The sequence below is a fragment of the Pongo abelii genome, chromosome 16 (assembly GCF_028885655.2).
Source record: "Pongo abelii isolate AG06213 chromosome 16, NHGRI_mPonAbe1-v2.0_pri, whole genome shotgun sequence".
Lineage (NCBI taxonomy): Eukaryota > Metazoa > Chordata > Mammalia > Primates > Hominidae > Pongo > Pongo abelii.
The window spans coordinates 14,902,195-14,924,600 of record NC_072001.2 but is presented as its reverse complement, the minus strand read 5'-3'; the positions used below and the strand labels follow the sequence as shown (position 1 = coordinate 14,924,600).

The 22,406-nt window shown below is 45.7% G+C and overlaps 1 protein-coding gene across 1 annotated transcript; it reads right to left on the bottom strand.

Annotated features, from left to right (window-relative positions):
* Nucleotides 1–984: 984 nt before the first annotated feature.
* Nucleotides 985–18,966, bottom strand: LOC129050245 (golgin subfamily A member 6-like protein 26). The gene is made up of 10 exons (XM_063716328.1): nt 18,832–18,966; nt 17,638–17,814; nt 14,046–14,186; nt 7,123–7,251; nt 5,799–5,892; nt 5,597–5,703; nt 4,166–4,224; nt 3,694–3,835; nt 1,915–3,054; nt 985–1,257 (listed from the first exon to the last, which is right to left on the bottom strand). The coding sequence occupies exons 1-10, from the start codon at nt 18,964–18,966 to the stop codon at nt 1,195–1,197; spliced, it is 2,187 nt and encodes a 728-aa protein (XP_063572398.1). The 3' UTR covers nt 985–1,194.
* Between the last annotated feature and the right edge of the window lie 3,440 nt (nt 18,967–22,406).

Genomic DNA, 22,406 nt, shown 5'->3' with positions numbered 1-22,406 from the left:
TTAAAGGTATACAAAAAAATTAGCCAGGCATGGTGGCACACGCCTGTAATCCCAGCTACTCGGGAAGCTGAGGCAGGAGAATTGCTTGAACCCAGGAGGCAGAAGTTACAGTGAGCAGAGATCGTGCCACCGCACTAGCGCCTGGGCAACAGAGCGAGACTCCATCTCAAAAACAACAAAAAAAGGACAGATGAAGGTTTTCAACTTTCACTAAAGGCAGAGGAGCTTGTGACAGATTCGCCTCCCCACAAGAGCAGTTAGAAAAACTGGACAAAAGTGTGCCCTGCCCCCAATCAAAAACAATTGTTGGAAAGTAACTGAAAACCTCAGCCAGAACTTGAGTGACCAGGCCTAGGAGGTGACCCTGACAGTCTGTGGTGCTTTTCCCACATTTGGTGATTGGTCAACAGTAGAGGGCTAAGAGGCTAAGAAACTGAGTATGAAGTAGTACTTAAGGGGCTGGAGAGCCTACCTGAATGTTTGGCACTCTCACAGGGCTGAAATGATCTAATGAGAATTTGGGTCCCAGGAAGGAGATGGGACCTCGGTGGGGACCCTGGAAGGGCCACCCCTAGGAGTCCAAATGAATAAAACATAGACCAGCCATCATAAAACCTAAAACTTGCTTTGAACCAGCTTAGTCCCAAACTAGATGAAGGCGATGTGCCCTTACTCCAGTTGTGTGCCATAAAGTCAAAGTCAATACTCTCTGGAGACAGAACAAAGTTTATTAGGAATGCCATAAGACAACACAAGACTAAACGAGAAAGACCAAGAAAAAATACAATAGAAACATACATGTAAGGAAGAAACTTTTTTTTTTTTTTGAGACAGAGTCTCGCTCTGTCACCCAGGCTTGAGTGCAGTGGCACGATCTCAGCTCACTGCAACCTCTGCCTCGCAGGTTCAAGCGATTCTCCTGCCTCAGCCTCCCAAGTAGCTGGGATTACAGGCACGCGCCATCATGCCCGGCTAATTTTTGTATTGGCCAGGCTGGTCTTGAACCCCTAACCTCAGGTCATCCATTCACCTCGGTCTCCCAAGTTGCTGTGATTACAGGCATGAGCCACCGCGCCTGGCCAGTATTTTGCCACAATTTAAAATAAATAAATGTTTTTTTTCAGGTTTGTGCTCAGACTCTATTCTAAACAGTCACGTGGCGGCTTACTCTTCTCCAGGCCTTGCTGCCGGCTTTTACATGTTTATTGTTTGTGCGTTCTTGTCATCTGCTCGGTAGATGGCAGCTTCCAGGTGCTCCTAAGGGGCCAGGAAAGAGAGTGAGAAGGCACGGAGGTTGCCAGGTCATCCCGCTTGGGGCCCCGCCCTCATCACCTCCCTCAACCGGGTCTCCTGCAACTCTTGGTGGGCCACCTCGGCCACCGCTTCGCCCTGAGCTTCCTGCTGCTGCAGCTGGGCAGTGCCTCCTTCTCAGAGGCCAGCTGCTGATAGGTGGCCACACACTGCTGCAGGTGACCCAGGTAATGGTCTCGCTGCTGCTGCAGACTCTGAGCCTCTTGGCTCTTCAGCTCCACCTGCAGGATAGGCGTCAGGGTAGGTAGTGGCTGGCTTCCAGATTCTGGGCCCATAAACAGGGTGGCGAGGGCACTGCGGGGCTCTGTCGCCTGCCCAGGCCCCTTGCCCTGGCCCCTTCCTCCAGGCCTAAATGACTACCTCCCTTGCCTAGAGGCCCATGCCTCCCTCCCCAGCCTCAAATCTCACACCCTTCTTCCCACCATTTAAACTGTAGGCCACAGACTGGTGGAAAAGCAGAGGGAGCCAACCACCATCTGCTAAGTTGTGGTGAGGTCGTTCTGTATGATCTCCAGGGTTTCCACGCACCTTCGTCTGCTCCCCCCAGAGCTCGGCCTTCCGCCCCAGCTCCCCCAGCCTCTCCTCCAGCTCCTGCAGCCTCACCTCCAGTTCCTGCATCTTCTCCTCCTGGTGCCGCAGCCTCACTTCCTGCTCCCACATCTTCTCCTCCTGCCTCCGCATCTTCTCCTCCTGTTCCTGCATCATCTCCTCCTGCTCACGTATCTTCTCCTCCTGCTCTCGCATCATATCTTTCTGCTTCCGCACCTTCTCCTCCTGCCTCCACATCTTCTCCTCCTGCTCCCGTATCTTTTCCTCCTGCTCGCGCATCTTCTCCTTCTGCCTCCACATCTTCTCCTGCTCCCGTATCTTCTCCTCCTGCCTCCATATCTTCTCCTCCTGCTCCTGCCTCTTCTCCTCCTCCCGTATCTTCTCCTGCTCGTGCATCTTCTCCTCCTGCCTCCACATCTTCTCCTCCTGCTCGTGCATCTTCTCTTCCTGCTCCCGTATCTTCTCCTCCTGCCTCCCCATCTTCTCCTCCTGCTCCCGTATCTTCTCCTCCTGCCTCCACATCTTCTTCTCCTGCTCCCATATCTTCTCCTCCTGCCTCCACATCTTCTCCTCCTGCTCCCGTATCTTCTCCTCCTGCTGGTGCATCTTCTCCTTCTGCCTCCACATCTCCTCCTGCTCCCGTATCTTCTCCTCCTGCCTCCACATCTTCTCCTCCTGCTCCTGCCTCTTCTCCTCCTCCCATATCTTCTCCTGCTCGTACATCTTCTCCTCCTGCCTCCACATCTTCTCCTCCTGCTCCTGTATCTTCTCCTCCTGCTTGTGTATCTTCTCCTCCTGCCTCCACATCTTCTCCTCCTGCTCCTGCCTCTTCTCCTGCTCGCATATCTTCTCCTGCTCCTGCCTCTTCTCCTCCTCCTCCCATATCTTTTCCTGCTCGTGTATCTTCTCCTCCAGCTCCCGTATCTTCTCCTCCTTCTCTCGCATCATCTCCTCCTGCCTCCGCATCTTCTCCTCCTGCTCCCGTATCTTCTCCTCCTGCTCTTGTATCTTCTCCTCCCGCTCCCGTGTCTTCTCCTCCCGCTCCCGTATCTTCTCCTCCTGGCTCCACATCTTCTCCTCCTGTTGCTGGTTCAGGCGGTTCCACAACTCATTCTCTTCCACCTGGGCTTGGAGCTTTGCTGACACACTCTGCAGCTCCTTACCCAGGTGGTCAGCCTCCGCCTGCAGCTGCTGCTGGAATAGTCAAAGTGTTGGTTTGAACCTCAGAAGGAAACAGACTCATGAGCTAGCCATATAAATGTAATCTATAGGCCAGGCACGGGGGCTCATGCCTGTAATCCCAGCACTTTGGGAGGCTGAGGTGGGCGGATCACGAGGTCAGGAGATGGAGACCATCCCGGTTAACACGGTGAAACCCCGTCTCTACTAAAAATACAAAAAATTAGCCGGGTGTGGTGGCAGGCACCTGTAGTCCCAGCTACTTGGGAGGCTGAGGCAGGAGAATGGCATGAACCCGGGGGACAGAGCTTGCAGTGAGCCAAGATTGTGCCACTGCACTCTGGCCTGGGCAAAAGAGTGAGACTCCAACTCAAAATAAATAAATAAATAAATAAATGTAATCTATAAAATAATGGTTTTCATCCAGTATCCTTTAAAAAAATATTTTAAGCACTAACCCTGAGATTCTGATTCCCCAGGCAGGGCCCCAATTTGTACATTTTTAGCACACTCTAGAGGATTCTATGGTGGGACCAGAACAGGGACCCAAATTTTCCAGCTCTTGGCTGGAGCTTCCCCATACCCTGCATGATCCCTAGACCATGGTCCCAGCTGGGTGGGGCTCCCACAACCCTCGGGGCTGCAGCCGCTCACCTGTGGCAGCAGGAGCTTGGCCCTCTCCAGCTTTCTTTTTAGCTCCTTTACGTTGAGCTGGATCTCAGACTTTTCAGATTCTACAAGTCGAAGTTTTTCTTGTAGTTCGGCATTTTTCTCCTTCAGCTCCTCATCGGTTATGCTATGGCCAGAGGCAGTAGAGAAAGGAATGAATGAAGAACAGAAAGGACGGCTTTGGTGATCAACCCTCTACTTTCAGCTCACAACCACAGAACCGTGGCATTGGAAGGGACCCCAGGAATTAAAAGTCACAGGTGGCAGGCCAGAGAGAAGACATGAGTTGCCTGAGGCTACCCCATGAGTCAGTGACACAGCCTGAACTAGAGCTTCCCTGTGCACACATGAAAACCTGCAGGAGCCTCTCCCCATGCTCACCTGTACCCCCCACCTCCCAGCACACCACCCACGCTAAGGGCCCCCAGACCTCCCATTCCACCTTCCCCCATCCTACGTGTTCCTGTACAGTTCCAGACTCAGGGTGTCCCTCTCCTTTGTTAACTCCTTGATGTACTGCAAATAGAGAAAGGTTAAGTCAAGACAGAGCAGGCAGAGGAGTAGCTGGATGACCAGGAACAACAGCTACTGTGACTACTCCACAGTAACACTCCCTCACTCTCAATCACACCTGACATGTTCTCAAGGCATTTCCAAGCCCATGGTCTCATTTGTTTTTTGTTTGTTTGTTTGTTTGTTTGTTTTGGCAGAGTTTCATTCTTGCTACCCTGACTGGAGTGCAATGGCGTAATCTCGGCTCACCACAACCTCCGCCTCCTGGGTCCAAGTGATTCTCCTGCCTCAGCTTCCCGAGTAGCTGGGATTACAGGCGTGTGCCACCACACCCGGCTAATTTTGTATTTTTAGTAGAGATGGAGTTTCTTCATGTTGGTCAGTCTAGTCTTGAACTCCTGACCTCAGGTGACCCACCCACCTCGGCCTCCCAAAGTGCTGGCATTACAGGCATGAGTGAGAGCACCCGGCCCTCATTTGTTTTTCAAAGAACTCAGTGAAGGTGGAAGGGACAGGGAAAGAGACTGAATTTAGGGCTGGCTAACAGGGGCCCAGAGAGATCAGATAATATTGCTATTGTTATTATTCTTATTACTACCACTGTTGGAACCTTTATTGAGTGCTTCACCAGGCACTATGCTAATAATCCTATTTAATCCTCATAACCTCCATAGGAGATGGTTACCATTATTATCTCTATTGTGTAGATGAAAAACATGTGGTATTAAAGGTTAAGTGCTGCCTAAGATCACCTACAGCTGGGATTTCAATACCCAGGTATATCTGATTCTCTAAGCCCATTCTTTCGCTGGAGGTAGGGGCACAGTTAAGAAGGAGGAAATTAATCCTTTGTTGAATTTTTGAAAGGGTGATACGTTCACATAGTCCAAAACTCAGAAAGTCCAGAAGGGAAATATCTCCCCCCCACACTGTGCCTCTATCCTGAGTTTTTTTTATGAATCCTTACAAACATTTTTTATGTATATTACCATAATACATACACACACACACATATATACCTGCTCCCTCTCTCCACACAAATAATAACATACTCAAGATACTCTTCTGTACCTTTATGGTACAAGTACCCTAACCGCCACTTAGGACTTGGCCAAGGCCACAGCCAAGGATGGGCAGGGCGGGCACTTGGCCTCTGAGTTCTATGTCCAGTGCTCACTCCCCACAATGCTCCCCAGCTCATCTGCAGCAGCCCACTCAGCCCCAGTCTGCCTCTAACAACCACACACAAAAGCAGCAAGAAATGGCAATGCTGCCTTCTGGGCAGGACACCTCCATCCTACAGAAGGGAACTTTAGGCTCACTCCTCCATCTGCGAAGCTGGGCTCCCAGGGTATGGGGCAGTGGTTGGACTCACCTTATCCGCCTTCTCCTTCTGTGTAGTGACGGCAGAGAGAGCCTGCTCTAACTCTCCTGCAAACTTCCATGAATCATGCAGGCGGTCGATCAGATCCCTGGCCTCTCCTGGAATGAGAGACATTCAGATGTGGCCCAAAGGACTCCCCCTAAAGGCCTGTCAAAGTGCCAGGTTCAAGGATGACGGGGTGCCAGATTCCCACCTTCCAACTGCTTGACAGCTTGCTGGCTGTAATAGAGTGCCGTCTGAAGCTCGGTTTTCTGACATGTAAGGATTCGTATGGTATGAACCTGGGCCTTTGGGAGAAAAGACAAGCAAATGCTGAAAGAGAAGCAAAGAAACATTCCCCAGAGGACAGGAGGGAACTTCACACCCTCCACTCACCTCTAGCTCCCTCCTTAGAGCTTCCTGATGTTGGTGGTTTGCCTTCTTTTCCTATAGAAAGAGGAAGACAGAGCTCTTGCTAGGAGGAGGCAGAGATGGCACAGCAAGAGACATGCCCCCAGAATGGCACCACTGCCCGAGGACAGGCCCACCCATGGGACCAGTTTATCAGGGACCCTGTGGGGATGGGGTGGAATAAGGGGGGTGAGCCTTCTTCCCCAGGCTAGGAGTGGGGGAGATGAGACTGGGGCCTCTACATCTGAGTGCCCCCAAACCCAGCGGTCATGTCGTGAGCAAACAAAGAAATCGCGTTACTTCTTCCAGCTGAGCTCGGTTCTGTTGTTTCTGTGGGGAGAGTCAAAGGAAGGTGACTGAGGGTGGCCTCCTTGACTCTATTCCCCAGGCCAGGAAGCGGTAGGCAGGGGTCAGGAATGGATTTAAAAGGCACAGTTCTCAGACCCAATGGGAACACAAACTGGTAAACTCTCCTCAACTCCCAAAGAAGAAGGATTTGGGTCTTTGTTGGTTTTTGCCCACAGCCACGGAACTCAAAGTCTGAAACTAGATTCTCTTGAAAAGACAGTAACAGAAACCTTCAGAGATGGAGTGTGAGAAAAGCCCACCCTTCTGCCAGCTTGTGATTTAGAAAGGTGGATTCGTTCAGCAAACATTGAGCACATACGAGCCAGGGACAGTTCCTCACAGTGGGGATAGAAGTTAGAAAAGGCAGACAGGAGTCCTTGGCCCTGAGATTTCCATTCTAGTGGGCCTTTAACTGTCAGGCTCTCAGAGCTAACAGAAACCTCTGATACTCTCTAACTCTACCTCAGGAAATGCAAGCCCAAGAAGGAGAGTTTACAGCAGGCCCTGGACTAGGGATTAACATAAAAACACAATGACAAATCTCATTTAAACTTCACAAATACAAGTAAAACAATACCACTCCTGTTTTACAGATGTGAAAAGAGAGGCCCAAAGAGCTCAAGCAATTTGCCCTAAATCATATCCCTAGCAGATGGAGAGGTAGGATTCAAATCCAGAATTCTTAACCAGTACCTGGCAGTTCTTCCACAATCTTAACAATTACCCTCCACCACCCCTTGGGCCCACTGTCCCCAGGAGCCTGGCCAGCCAAGACTCACATTCTCAGGTGAGTGGCAACCATCAGAAGTGGTTGTCTCAGGGTTAGTGCCATTATTTATTTTCTTCTTTTTGGTGTCGCTTGCTCCTGCACCAACACTAGGGTTGGTCTGGGCATGATGGTCTCTCAACTGTGGAAAGGAAGAGCAGTGATACTCATGAGAACTACAAGCTCCTACAGTCACATCCTGCTTTACAGTTTATACTAAATACTCTTATAGACCATCTGATTTAATGCCACCAACTGTAGGAAATGTTGTCACAATCACTTAGTGACTGAGAGAGATTGATACCATGGCTGAAAAAAAAGGCAGTAATGGAACTTAAACTCAGTTTTCTGACTCTGAGCTCTGGGATTTTGCCACAAATCAGCAGCTGCCAGGGACCAAAACCAGAGGCAGAGGTAGAAAAGCAAATATTAAGTAGGCAGGAACTGTACACCCTCACACGTCTGTTAGTGTTAAGAAGTACACCAGTACCTCTCAAATCTTTACATCAATGTATCCTCATGGCAGAAGGCAGCCTTTCTGTTAAATCCGGGAATTTAGCAGAAAGAGGACAACCCAAGCCTCATTTCAGAGAGAAGTTTTGTATACTCTTATAAATCTATGTGGCTTTCATCCCTAAGTACATTAATGTTTCATCTCTCAATGGAATCAAGGGAAACTGATGCTTCAGAAAGATGCCCCATATTTATCCTGTGGCACTCAAAGTACCCCAGGTTGAGATGAGATGAGGAAGACTCAAGCTGTCAAGTCCAGTTTCCCAAGATCTGTTCCACAGAAGATAAGCAGATCTCACTCCAGAAACCAGTGACTGAGGGGCACTCTGGTCCCAGAACAATGGAGAATTCAAATCTGAGGTGCAGAACTCAGAAAAAATGTTAAAGTCTCTCCGGAGAGTAGAAGCCTGGGAGAAAACCAAACCCAACCCGTTCTCCCATTGCCACCCAGAGACACTGTCAACATGTGGAGCTCATGGGGGAGGTGTAGGCTTTTCACACTGTCAACGTCTGTGGTAAGGAAGTCAGGCAGCCTGAAACCTCTCTCTTCTAGGTCCCACGGTCCCCATTCCCCTTCCAGCTGGAAACCTGTGCTGCAACCAGAGGAAACAGAAGTGGGCAAGAACACTTAGGGGACTGGGTCCTAAGACCAAAGGCCAGTCTTGTGGTAGTAATGACAGTTTGTAGAGGGACTGTGACATCACTACATTCCACTCCTCGGTGCAGTGGTGGGGGTGGGGGGGACACATGAGTGCAATGCCCAAGTTGCCGCTTTGAGACTGGGGAGGGGGGTCACAAAATTGGGACCCAGGTCCTTGGAGATGTGACCCCAAAGAGCCCCGGGAGGTCAGGCTTGGGGCGGCAGGAGGTGAGGGCCAAGTAAGGAACAAGGAGCCCCAGGAGTCACGTCCCCAAAGTCACCCTGTGGCAACTGGTGAGGGCAGGTTCTGGGGCACCCAGGTCCTTGGAGATGTGAGCCCAAAGAGCCCAGGGAGGTCGGGTTTGGGGTAGCAGGAGGTAAGGGCAGAGTATGGAGTTGGAAGCCCCGGGAGTCACCTGCTCAAAGTCACCCTGGGGTGCCAGGCAGGGCACGGGCAGGACTCATCTGGGGGTTGGGCTGACTGACAAGATTTTGGTGTGGGGATCCCAGAGGTACTGGGGGGGCCCAGCCCGGTGTGCCTCGGGAGTGGCACAGACTGGCAGCAGTTCGGCTGTCAGAGGGAGCCTCAACTTTGGTTGGGGTGCTGGTGCGTTTACCTTTTCCTTGGCCTCGGCCAATTTGTTCTGTCGGGTTTCTTTGTACATCGTGGGTTGGGTAGGGAGGTGGGGGTGGGTAGGGGGGCGGGGATGGGTAGGGAGGTCAGGGTGGGTAGGGAGGTGGGGGTGTGTAGGGAGGTGGGGGTGGGTAGGGAGGTGGGGATGTGTAGGGAGGTGGGGCTGTGTAGGGAGGTGGGGCTGTGTAGGGAGGTGGGGGTGTGTAGGGAGGTGGGGGTGTGTAGGGAGGTGGGGGTGTGTAGGGAGGTGGGGGTGGGTAGGGAGGTGGGGGTGTGTAGGAAGGTGGGGGTGTGTAGGGAGGTGGGGGTGTGTAGGGAGGTGGGGGTGGGTAGGGAGGTGGGGGTGGGTAGGGAGTTGTGGATGGGTAGGGAGGTGGGGATTGTCAGGGAGGTGGGGTTGGGGCCACATCAGCATGATCCAGGTGAGGACAACTATACACCTCCAGTCACCTCTACGTCGCTGTGTGACTGAGCCAGAGGAGGCGTAACCAGGGCTGCACTAGAATGCAGAATAGGGGCGTGGCCTTAATGCTTGAAGCCCATTGGCCAATGAGAAAGATGAAAGGAAAAGGAGGTGTGGCCAGACAGCAGCGTGTCATGAAGGACCTGTGTTGTCACAAGGAAAGCTGCCCATGCAACTGCTGTCCCCGCCCACTCCAGGAGAGGGGCGGGGCTGGCTTTCACTTGAAAAACTTTAAAACTTTATTACCTCAATTGAGGTACAAATCCTATTAAAATGGAAATTTTATAGTGTGCTTGATGATTGATAAAGCAGACTTTAGTATCCAACATTCCAATAAGATAAAGTAATCACAATGTTTTCTCTTTTTTAGAAAAACTTTCTCTTATTCTCCTACATTAGTGTTAAGTTTAAAAAAAAAAAAAAAAACAAGAAACATGTCTAATATCTTTAAAAACACAAAGGTTTTGAGCCCGGCGTGATGGCTCATGCCTGTAATCCCAGCACTTTGGGAGGCTGGGGTGGGTGGATCACCCGAATTCAGGAGTTCAAGACCAGACTGGCCAACATGATGAAACCCTGTCTCTACTAAAAATACTAAAGTAGCTGGGCATGGTGGCAGGTGCCTGTAATCCCAGCTACTTGGGAGGCTGAGGCAGGAGAATCCCTTGAACCTGTGAGGCAGAGGTTGCAGTGAGCCAAAATCATGCCACTGCACTTCAGCCTGGGTTACAGAATGAGACTCTGTCTCTAAATATATACATACACACACACACACACACACACACACACACACACACACACACAAAGCTTTCTGTTTAATAAGCACTCAAAGTTCTTTACAGGGTTAAAGCAAATACAGGACCCTTCTAATGTAAGGCTAAATGGTGTAAGTGATGGGGGAGAGAAAAAGGACATAAATAACTCCCACTCTCATGAGGTTAATCACTAAATCCTATTTTTCTAGAATCACCTGGCCTCTAAGCCCTGAAAATGAAACTGAATTTCTCACTAGATACTTGGCTATGACTTGCAATCATGAAAACCAAGAATTGTGTTTTGTCACTGTGTGTTACTTGTTACCTGGGATCAAGGGTTGACTTTTTCATGATTTGCTCCATTACCTGTGTGCTTCTTATCTCAGACCAAACTAAGCTTTTTTATAGACTTCTACAATTTACAGTTAGTATGTAAGAGTGGCTCTCAAACATATAGTCTCTGGACCAGGAGCACCTGGGAACTTCTTATAAATGTAAATTCTCAGGCCCCACCCTAGACCTGATGAATCAGAAACTCTGGAGTAGGGCCCAGCAATCCGTGCTGCAATAAGCTGTCCAGGTGTTCAGGAACCTCTGCCATACAGCAGGTAGAAAAATGTGTTTCCTTCTATAGGTCCAAAGCCAGGGATACTATATGTTCTGTCTCGATATGAAACAATGACATGCAATTAAAAGACATAAATCTCCTTCCTACTTCCACCCTCCAGCCAGTGTGTTTTATTTTTATGAGTTCAATAAGAAAACGTGTGGCAATCAGAGATTTCATCTAAAAAATATATTTACAGGTATCAGTTCTCATCCAGCCTGATCTCATCCAATATCATTTCTATTCTCTTACATCTAAAGTTTTAGAAAAGGATCTTCACAATATAAGACTCCGGCGCACTAGGAATTCTATGATAAAAGACAACGTAGATCTGAATGTCCAAACTTACTAGAGAAGAAAAGTGGAGTCACTGGCTATATTTTCAGATTGCATTCAACAGGAAATTAAAGTTTTGAATTTTTTTCACCTTCATCCTTCCAAGTTAATAGAATTAAACCAGAATACTCCATTCTTCCACAGCCTGTAGCCAGGCATACTTCTACTGTGTTACTTCTTGCTTTTCAATGGATATAAAGCAAAGTCCTGGTAGGCACATTTTGTATACTTGCAAAGGTGCAAAACTAAACAGTTCCCTCTATTCAACATTAAAACAAAAGTCCTGTAAACCTCAGATGGTGAGTGTAATACTTCAGCACTAGCACGAAAGCCTCAAATATAAAAAGATACCAAGAATCTCACTAGCAAACACAAGTAAGCTCTTGGCCGGGAGCAGTAGTTCACGCCTCTACTCCCAGCATATTGGCAAGCCAAGGTGGGGTAAGTCAGAAGTTCAAGACCAGCCTGGGCAGCATAGTGAATTCATATCTCTACAAAGGAAATTTAAAAATTAGCTGGGCTTGGTGGCACACACCTGTAGTCCTAGAGCTACTTGGGCGGCTGAGGTGGGAAAATCACTTGAGCCCAGAAGTTTGAGGCTGCAGTAGCTATGATCATGCTACTGCACTCCAGTTAGGGTGACAGAGCAAGATCTAGTTATTACGTTCTGTCCTGCTCCTGTTTCCACTAAAATCACTAAGTTAAAATGTGTTCATTCAGCAGGATAAAAATTAAGTGAAATTTGACTTTGGTGCTTTGCTAGCAAAAAATAAATAAATAAAGTGAAATGACAAATTACTTACTGGGAGAAGGTCTTTGTAACCTCAATGACAGATTAAAGGTTTGTATCCTTAGCCTATAAAGAAATCTTTAAAATTACTCAGAAAAAAAAATGAATGATTTCCAGCAGAAAATGGACAATGGAGAAACCGGCACCTCCCACAAGAATAAAGATGGCCAATAAGCAAATGAAAAAGATTCAAAAGCGCTAGAAATCAAAGAAAGGTAATGAAAGCAATGAGATTTTCTGCTTAAAGACCAGTGAAGATGACAAATGGAAGGGGGAACCTGGAGCTCTGTCCCTGTTGGTGGGAGTATAAACCCAACCAATTTTCCTATAGGATGATTTCAACATTTCTTTTAAAAATCCTAAAACTGTTTTATATTATTTTCCTGTAGAAATTCTACTTCTATGAATTCAGTGTAAAAATCCTCACTCAAGTCCATTAAAATATATATAGAAGGAAATTCACCTCTGGGGTGGCAATCATTCACTTACCATACACCCAGCGATTAAAAGTGATGATGCCAGGATATATTTCTCCCATAGAAACATGCTTAAAATATAGTAAGTGACAAAAGACCATGTACTATGATTCTACTTTTTAAAATGTTTATAGCATAAAAAGTGTGAAAAGCAACAAACCAGAATGTTTTGAGTGGCAAAATTAAAGATTTTTCTTTATATTTTGTCATCCAAATTATTACAAAAACAATGTGATTTCCTTTATAATCATGGAGAAGTGTTATTTTCATTTATTTATATTTACATTTCTTTTCTTTTTCTTCTTTTTTCTCCTGTATGTATCCCATGTAGGCTACAGAGCTTAAATCCCTGCCTCTTGAGAGAAATCAGCCCATTTTTGGGACATGCAGTACACAAAGCTACCCCATCTTCCCTTTATTTTTATTTTTATCTCATTTATTTATTTTGAGATGGAGTCTCACTCTGTTGCCCAGGCTGGAGTGCAGTGGTGCATCTCAGCTCACTGCAACCTCCATATCCTGAGTTCAAGCGATTCCCCTGCCTCAGCCTCCCGAGTACCTGGGACTATAGGCATGCACCACCATGCCCAGCTAATTTTTGTATTTTTAGTACAGAAGAAGTTTTACCATCTTGGACAGGCTGGTCTTGAACTCCTGACCTCAAGTGATCCATCTGCCTTGGCATCCCAAAGTGCTGGGATTACAGGCATGAGCCACTGTGTCTGGCCTGTCATATTATTTCTAAACTTTTGAGTGACATTTCAATTAAGTTAAATTTAATTCTTACTGACCTGATCTGTTATCCTCTGTTTAATGATATCTTCCAGTTGAAAGGTGTTTCCTCTGTAATCACACGTGCAAAAGGAAATACAACATGTATTCATTAGGTGGATATCCACTAAACCACGGGTTCACGCATTGTATTCCTTAGACCCTCAGCATCAGCAACACGTGGGAACTTGTTAGACATGCAAATTCCTGGGCCAGCCCCACACCTCCTGAATCAGAAAGTTGGGAAGGACAGCTATCTGTGCTTTAATAAGCCTTGAGATGCTCCCTGAAGTTTGAAAACTACAGAACTAGAATACATATGGTAGTAAGTGCTCATACTTTATCCAAGGTACTAGGGACTCTTCCCCTCTTTTCCATTCTCTTTTCTGTAGAAATAAAATGAGAGCTCCTTTGGATTTAATGGGTATAAGAAAGAAGGCAATGAGATGACCAGGGTTTCAAGTTAGAGTTCAAAATTTAATCGGTGGACAGTGACAGGATGCAAGCCTTCTAAACAGATTACTGCCAGAAAGCTGATTATAATCCATACATTAGATATCATTAGTGTATTGAAGTTAAAATTTTTGGGTGGATTAATGGCATTGTGATTATATAGGAGAATGTCCTGGTTCTTAGATGATATCTGCAAAAGTACTTAACAGTGAAATGCTCTGATACTGCCAACTTACTTTGAAATCATTCAGGGGGAAGAAGGGCACATATACAATCTTCCATACGTGGAAGAGAGAAAACAAATATGACAAAACGTTAACTAGTGAATCCAGTTGAATAGCATACATATGTTCACTGCATGATTTTATCAACTTTTCTGTGTTTGCAAGTTTTTAAAATAAAAAGTTGAGGGAAAGAAATATCACCCCAAATCTTTCTATGAAATGGGACCATAGAAAAAGCAGAGAAGTGAACACTCTGCAGAAGAGCGCACCACACCCATCCGGACAGCATGGTCAAAGCGCAGCTCTCCTCCAGGAGGCTCTTCTCTGGTCTCTTCTGTGTTGTCACTTCCCCCACACGCAGCCAAGGCTTTTTTCTAACAACTCTTTTTCTAAAGATGTAATTTTTGTCATTCATCTAAGAAAGAGAAAAAAGAATTAGTATTCATTTAGAAAACAAAATTACACTTACATTTGTGAAAAAGCAAAAAATACTTTGAAAAATGGGGAAGCAAGAAACGTACTGTTCTACAATTGTTCTGTTCTTACCGTCTTTTTATTCTTCCAATGACTTCCTATTCCTGCTGCCTATGGTGGGGTGAGCTGCAAATGATTTCTTTTCCTCATTGGTTTAAAATGTCATGTTTATAATATACTACACTCCCCCAGAAGCATTTGGGTTTATTTCTGGGTTCTCTTCTATTCAAGTGATTTATCTCTTCACAAACCACTATCAATTCTGATTATTAGAGGATCCTAAAGTTAAGTAATTGCTGTTTTTGTTTTTGTTTTAGTTTTTGAGATACAGTCTCTCAGTCTGTCACCCAGGCTGGAGTGCAGTGGCGTGATCTCGGCTCACTGCAAGCTCCATCTCCTGGGTTCATGCCATTCTCCTGCCTCAGCCTCCTGAGTAGCTGGGACTACAGGCACCCACCACCACGCCTGGCTAATTTTTTGTATTTTTAGTAGAGATGGGGTTTCACCGTGTTAGCCAGGATGGTCTCGATCTCCTGACCTTGTGATCTGCCTGCCTCAGCCTCCCAAAGTGCTGGGATTACAGGCATGAGCCATCACGTCCACTTAAGTAATTCTTTGATTAGAATATTAGTATTTGATGGAGGTTGACCCTTTTGACTCTAAACTCAAATTCTTATTATCTCTAACTTCTAAAAGACAACAATTATGACTTCAGTGTATAAATACCAGCTTTTTCAGCTATCTTACAGAATGCTCTTATTTTCCTAATGTCAATTCAGTTTATCCATTCAGTTTTCTCTCCAAACACTAGTGTTTTCATTTTAGTATCCCTAATCTTTTTTTTTTTTTTTTTTTTGAGACAGAGTCTCACTCTGTTGCCCAGGTTGGAGTACAGCTGCACAATCTCAGCTCATTGCAACATCTGCCTCCCAGGCTCAAGCAGTCTCTCACCTCAGACTCCCAAGTAGCTGGGACCACAGGCACATGTAACACACCCAGATAATTTTGTATTTTTTTTACAGAGATGAGGTCTCACTATGTTGCCCAGGCTGGTCTCAAACTCCTGAGCTCAAGTGCTGGGAGCTCCTGAGCTCCCAAAGTGCTGGGATTACAGGTGAGAACCACTGCTCCCAGCGGTTTTCCTAATCTCTTATCTTTATCTTTTGTAGCTGCACTGGCTTATTTGGTTATTAACTGTTAATGTTAATTAACAGAGGTAACAGTGACACTGGACATTTTGTCTTGTTCCTGATCTTAAAGGGATGTTTTTAGAATTTCACCCATCATGCATGATGGCAGCTTTTGAATAGATGTATTTATAATCCACTAGGAGTAAAAAAAAATTAGAAATAAATATTGAATTTTATCAAAGGTCTTTCTAACATATATGGATGGAACCGTGTATTCTCTCCTTAACATCTTGCCAGCAGGAATCATACCAGATCTTCTAATAGTGATTCAAGAGAATAAGGCTCATGTGGTTGTGTGGCATAATTTTCCCACTGTGCTACGTTTGCATCACTAGTCATGAATGAGAGAGTGTGTGTGTTTTAATGCTCTGTTTGTCAGGTACCTTTGTCAGGTTTGGGTTTTCATGCTCTAACAGTTTCAAAAGAAAAAAGTTTGAAAGTTCTACTTTATTCTTTATATGTGGAAATTGCAATAAATTACTTGTGATTTACTGAAAACTTCACTTGAAGCTCTGATATAATTTCATAGCAAAACCAAACCTTTCTTTCTTTTTTGTGGGGGAGGGTGGGAGGAGCAGGATGGGAGGACACTATCTCATTGATACTTTATGTTTCTTTTTCTCCTTTAGAATTTATCTTCCAGGGACAATCTGACAATGATGAATTTAACTTAGATTCACAGATTTTAAAAATAATTCTTTTGATATTCTTGGTATCGTTTATTTGCTTATTCTCCAGCTCTGTTGCCCAGGCTGGAGTGCCATAGTCCAGTCATAGCTCACTGCAGCCTTGAACTCCTGGACTCAAGTGATCATCCACTATCAGCCTCTCGAGTGGCAGAGACTATAGGCTCACGCTACCACACCCAGCTAATTTTTTACATTTTTAGTGGAGATGGGGTTTCACCATGTTGTCCAGGCTGGTCTCGAACTCCTGGGCTCAAGCAATCCTCCCTCCTCAGCCTCCCAAAGTGCTGGAATTACAAGTGTGAGCTACTGTGCCTGGCACGATTCTCATTTTTATTATAATAAAATTTTAAGATTGGATAAATAATATAGCCCAATTATTGGAGCCGGACTACATCTACTAAAATTAAATGAAATTTCACTTGTCTGAAATCATGACATACTTTGGAAGATATCTTTTTCATGGTATTAATTAAAATTATGACTATTTGGAACTCATCAAAATCTGTGGAGCACCTTAAAGACGTAGGCGGCATCCTCCGGAGCAGTCAAAACAGTTTCAAGAAGAGGCTCTCAGGACAGCTTTGTCAGGAGAGATATGCTATGCATATAAAGACATAAGGGAGACAGAAAAGAAACAATCATTTTACACACAGGCCCCAAGTTGAAAGCTATAGGCTGGGTAATGCGGGCACTGATTTTTGCAAATCACATGCTTTCCATATGGCAACTCTATATACTGTGCTTTTGCATTAGAGAGTAGCAGCAAGATTTTCAGTTTTCTGTTTCTTTGTTTGTTTGAAGACAGGATCTTGCTCCACCACCCAGGCTGGAGAGAGTGATGTGATCATAGCTCACTGCAGCACTGAACTCCTGGGCTGAAGTGATCCTCTTGCCTCAGCTACCTGAGTAGCTGGACTACAGGCCTACACCACCGTGTCCCACTAATTTTTGTATTTTTTGTAGAGACAAGGTCTCACTATGTTGCCCAGGCTGGTCTTGAACTCCTGAGCTCAAGTGATCCTCCTGCTTCAGACTACCAAAATGCTAGGATTACAGGTGTAAGCCACCACACCTGGCCAACATATTTGTTTTCAAAGGATGGTTACTAGTTACCACAAGAAAAATAGGGAAGGCTGGGGCACAGTGGCTCACACCTGTATCCTCAGCACTTTGGGAGGCCAAGGCAGGAGGATCACCTGAGGTCAGGAGTTCGAGACCAGCCTGGCCAACACGGTGAAACCCCGTGTCTTCTAAAAATACAAAAATTAGCCAGGCATGGTGGCATGCACCTCTAATCTCAGCTACTCAAGAGGCTGAAGGAGAATCACTTGAAACCAGGAGGCGGAGGCTGCAGTGAGCCAAGATCGTGCCATTGCACTCCAGCCTGGGTGATAGAGCAAGACTCCGTCTCAAAAAAAAAAAAGAAAAAAGAAAAATAGAGAAGATTTGTTATTAGTCTGTGAGTTCCACAATCATGTCAAGCATATTAAAAATTCCTCAAATTCCTAACTACCTTTTCCTGCCTTTTTTGAAAAGAGGATTTATCTTCATCAGAATTTTTCTTTACATTTAAAACACCTGCATCTTCAGTTGCCTCATCATCCGGTGAAGCAAAGGTCACTCTTTTCAAGCTTTCTTTACATTGTTTACTGTCTTCACTTTCTTCCAGGTCATCGTCTCCATCCCTGCACTACCAAAACTCTTACAAAAAGAAATATACTGCTTTCCATTAGAAAAACAAAAGGAAACATATTTTCCCTTAATAAAGTTCTTCTTTTATATGCCTAATGCCACCAAATGCTCAGAACTTCCAAAATCTTTCAGGTATTAAGGAAGAGAAGGTATCATTTAAGTGAAATGCTATGTAAGAAGCAGAACAAAAAGTGTCCAATATATAGAAAATAAATTATTCATCAATCTATAATACAAACCTCCTATCTCACAAAAATAACAGGGTATTTTGGGCACAAAACCAAATCAAAGTTCCTGGTAAGAAAGATTTGATTGCTACTGCCAGTAATATTTTTCTTCATTAAATGATCTCTAATGTCCCTTTAAATCCAGACTTTCCTCTGGCTATCTTGAGAATATCTGATAGGAGAGAATCTAACTTCTTAAAACAAACATATGTGAAAACCACAAGCACCCATACATGATTGGGCAATTCCAGCTAACAATGTAAAGGATGGTTCTAAATACATTTCAGAAATGCTTAGTTCTTCTGCTGCTTCTTCAGCAATTTCATCATCTTGTTTGAACCAGATCATCATCGTGATCACTTGCTATATCTTCATCACTTTCAACTGGATCAAAAAAATCTTTGTACTTCATATTTCTGGAACTTTTATCTGACAAAAATAAAAAGTTTTTAAAACTATTAACTAGGAATAGAAAAATACATCATTAACACAAGCATATATATTTGTGTGTATACTGTATGTCTACATTACTTTCTAACTTAATAACACTACAAACCAAAAATAGTTATTAGGTGAAATTGGCAACTAAAAACATTACCATAAAACTGTTATAAGAACAACTGGAACACAAACTGAATGGAAGTACAGATTCATTTATAACTGATAAGATAGAGCACAACATTTCTTAGCTTCAAATCTTCTAACTACAATTACATCTCTCCTAGAAAAACAGAACAAAAGCTAATTTGAGGAGGAGGAAAGTGCTCTCTCCTCTCTCAAAACTTTACCTGAAGTTTTTTACTTCCAAACAGTCCCCCTTCATCTTCATCAGAATCAGTATCTTCAGAAAAATCAGTATCTGCCACCTCATCATCATCTTTTCGTTCCTCTTCTTTTTCTCTGTTTTCTAAATAGGCCTCCATTTCAGAGAGTTGGAAGAATTTCTCATCTACTATGGACTTTTCTCTTGGTTTTCCATGTTCTTTGCTTTGCACCTTGCTCTGCTGTTCCAATTTGTTGATATCAAAGTCAAGATCAGAATCCTCATCACTGAGAACTGGGCTTTTCCTCAGATCGAATTTGCTTGAGTTTTTTGTTTTGTTTGGTTTTTTCGAGACAGAGTCTTGCTCTGTCACTCAGGCTGGAGTGCAGTGGCGTGATCTCGGCTCACTGTAAGCTCTGCCTCCTGGGTTCACGCCATTCTCCTGTCTCAGCCTCCCAATTAGCTGCGACTACAGGTGCCCACCACCACGCCAGGCTAAATTTTTTTTGTATTTTTAGTAAAGATGGGGTTTCACCATGTTAGCCAGGGTGGTCTCGATCTCCTGACCTCGTGATCCACCCGACTCAGCCTCCCAAAGTGCTGGGATTACAGGTGTGAGCCACTGCACCTGGCCTCAGTGTCACCTTCTTTAACATGTAAGGGCATAAATAAATGTGAATGCCTAATCCAAATTCATTCCTCTCCAAAAAGCATCCAACTCTGGCCGGGCATTGTGGCTCATGCCTGTAATCCCAGTACTTTGGAAGGCCGAGGTGGGCAGATCATCTGAGGTAAGGAGTTCGAGACCAGCCTGACCAACATGGTGAAACCCCATCTCTACTAAAAATAAAAAATTAGCCAGGCATGGTGGTGTGTCTGTAATCCCAGCTACTCAGGAGGCTGAGGAAGGAGAATCGCTTGAACCCAGCAGGCAGAGGTTGCAGTGAGCCTAGATCTCACCATTGCACTGCAGCCTGGGCAACAGAGCAAAACTCCATCTCAAAAAGAAAAGGCATCCAACTCTCTGAAAGTTGGTTTTGAAAGAGGCTTCTCTCCTACTCATACCCAGACCCTGCCCCTGAGGACCCCTCATCCCTAAAAGGTGAGGTGTCCAATCATCTGGGAGGAAAAACAGCTTCAATTGCTGCCCAGCCCTACAACCCAGTTCTTTTTTTAACTCTTCGTTCTGTGATCTTTGTAACTCCATCTCTTTAAAAGCTGTGTGCTGTGGGGTTTTTTTTCTTTGTTTTTATTTTTGTTTTTGTTTATGACAGGGTCTCGCTCTGCCACCCAGGCTGGAGTGCAGTTGTGTGATCTAGCTCACTGCAACCTCTGCCTCCTGGGCTCAAGCAATCTTCCCACCTCAGCCTCCTGAGTAGCTGGGACTATACGTGCATGCCACCACACCCAGCTAATTTTAGTATTTTTTATTGTAGAGATGGGGTCTCGCATGTTACCCAGGTTGGTCTCAAACTCCCGGGCTCAAGCAATCCTCCTGCCTTGGCCTCCCAAAGTGCTGCGATTATAGGCGGGGATTATGGCTGGCAATAGCTGTGATCTTTATGGGTTGGGAAGAACATGAAGAAAATAGAGGCTTGCTTGGCTGGCTAGATCTTGGGAGATTTTGTTGCCATCCTAGGTCTTGGGCCTCTCTTACCTGGAGCTGCTGCAGATATTTCAGTCACAGCTCACAATCCTGATTTCAGCTCTCCCCTCCCCCATCACAAGACAACCGGGAGCTTTATCAGAAAGCCTAAGCCTGACATTGTGATCTGTACCCCGTGCCTCTCCTGGGAGCCTCCACCCTCCACTGGCCTCTGTTTGTGACATTCACCTTGATGTCTGAGTGCCAAGTTCCTCCCTTTTGGTGTCCCGCAGCAACAAATCAGATGAATACCAAAAATTACATAATTCCTAGGAGCCAACCAGGGGAAAAGTGAAGACCAACCATCCAAGGAAAAAGGGTATAGATTATCTATCACCCCTGGTTCAAGTTAATTAAAGAAATGCAGGCTGATCATGGACTCAAATACAGCCTGATCCAGAAGTGTGGGGGAAAAAATGCCAGCTCCAGCAGCTTTGTCCTTAGACCCTGAGGTGGAAGCAAAGTTCACATCTACTGTCTCCATTCTGATGGAGGCCACCTGTGGTCGGCGGGTGCATTGGTTCGCTCTGTGCATGCATGAATATAGCCTCAAGATCTTCCCAGGCTTCCCACCCATCCTTCCTGCAGAGGTCACTATATGTTTGGATAGATTCCAGGGTGTCGTGGGGCCACGTTTGCCAATGGGCGGGGTGGGGGGGCACTACCATGAAAAGGCTCTGCACTTGGGGCCCTCAGGGGTACCCCTGTCTCCATGAGCCTGCTTTGGCAGGACAGGCTGACCCTGCTGTGCTAAGCCTGGTCATCTCACTTCCACTCCTATTCTGGGCCAAGCACTTCTGGTGCCTCAGGCTCCTGCCCTGTGCCAGCCTGTGGGTGGTAGGATTCTGAGGTCCACGTTGGGTTAGAGCAGTAGATCTCAGCCAGGAGACACTGTCACAACTAGGGAGAAGGTGCTGCTGGTATCTAGTGTGTCGAGACCAGAGATGCTACTAAACATGCTCCAGTGCATGGAACAGCCCTCAGAACAAAGGTCTATCTAGTCCCAAACATCAAAGAGAAGCCCTGGCTTAGGGGAAGGGGTGTCCTCCCGAGAGCACGGCTTTAGGCTTTCAGCCCCTCTAAGAATGAGGGTTCTTGCTTTTTTTCTCCATCTCTCATCGGCCCAGACATAGGGGAGGGAAGAGTTACACCAGGGTAGGATCCAAGTACTCCTGAACCTCTAAGCCAAATGTGGTTCTCCAAATAGCACAATTTCCCCTAAAAATGCAGTCTGAAATGGAATGGGTGAGAAACATGCTTCCTTCCATCTTCTAGTACGTTGGCTCTAAAACTCATCTTAAAAATATGACAAGGCATTCATTGTAGCACAGTTCATAACTGAAAAAGATTTTTTAAAACCCTAAATGTCCACTTATAAGGGCCAGATAAATTATGATGCATTCATGCAATGAAATTATATGCAGTTGTTGAAAGACTGAGGTAGCTCTAAATATAATGATATGAAACAATCTCCAAGACATATTATTAAGAATACCAAGGCCAGGCATGGTGGCTCACACCTGTAATCCCAGCACTTTGGGAGGCCCAGGTGAGAAGATGGCTTAAGCTCAGGAGTTTGAGACCAGCCTGGGCAACATAGTGAGATCACATCTCTACAAAAATAAAAAATGTACCCAGACATGATGGTGCACAGCTATGGTCTCTGCTACTTGGGAGGCTGAGGTGGGAGGATCATTTGGGTCCATGAGGTCGAGGCTGCAGTGAGCTATGATTGTGCCACTGTTCTCCAGCTTGGGTGACAGAGCAAGACCCTGTCTCAAGAAAGAAAGAGGATGTGGCTGGGCACGGTGACTCACGCCTGTAATCCCAGCACTTTGGGATTAGCCAGGTGTGGTGGTGGGTGCCTGTAATCCCAGCTACTCGGGAGGCTGAGGCAAGAGAATTGCTTGAACCTGGGAGGCAAAGGTTGCAGTTAGCCGAGGTCGTGCCATTGC

What these genes read in the sequence shown, in the direction of transcription:
- LOC129050245 (XM_063716328.1), bottom strand. Translation starts at nt 18,966, where the DNA reads ATGGAGGCCTATTTAGAAAACAGAGAAAAAGAAGAGGAACGAAAAGAT. An exon ending in TTCAAAAAAGGCAGGAAAAG is followed by an intron (nt 14,187 to 17,637) that starts GTAGTTAGGAAT and finishes TCTCTTTCTTAG; the next exon opens with ATGAATGACAAAAATTACAT. An exon ending in GTTGCCACTCACCTGAGAAT is followed by an intron (nt 5,893 to 7,122) that starts GTGAGTCTTGGC and finishes TTTCTCCCAAAG; the next exon opens with GCCCAGGTTCATACCATACG.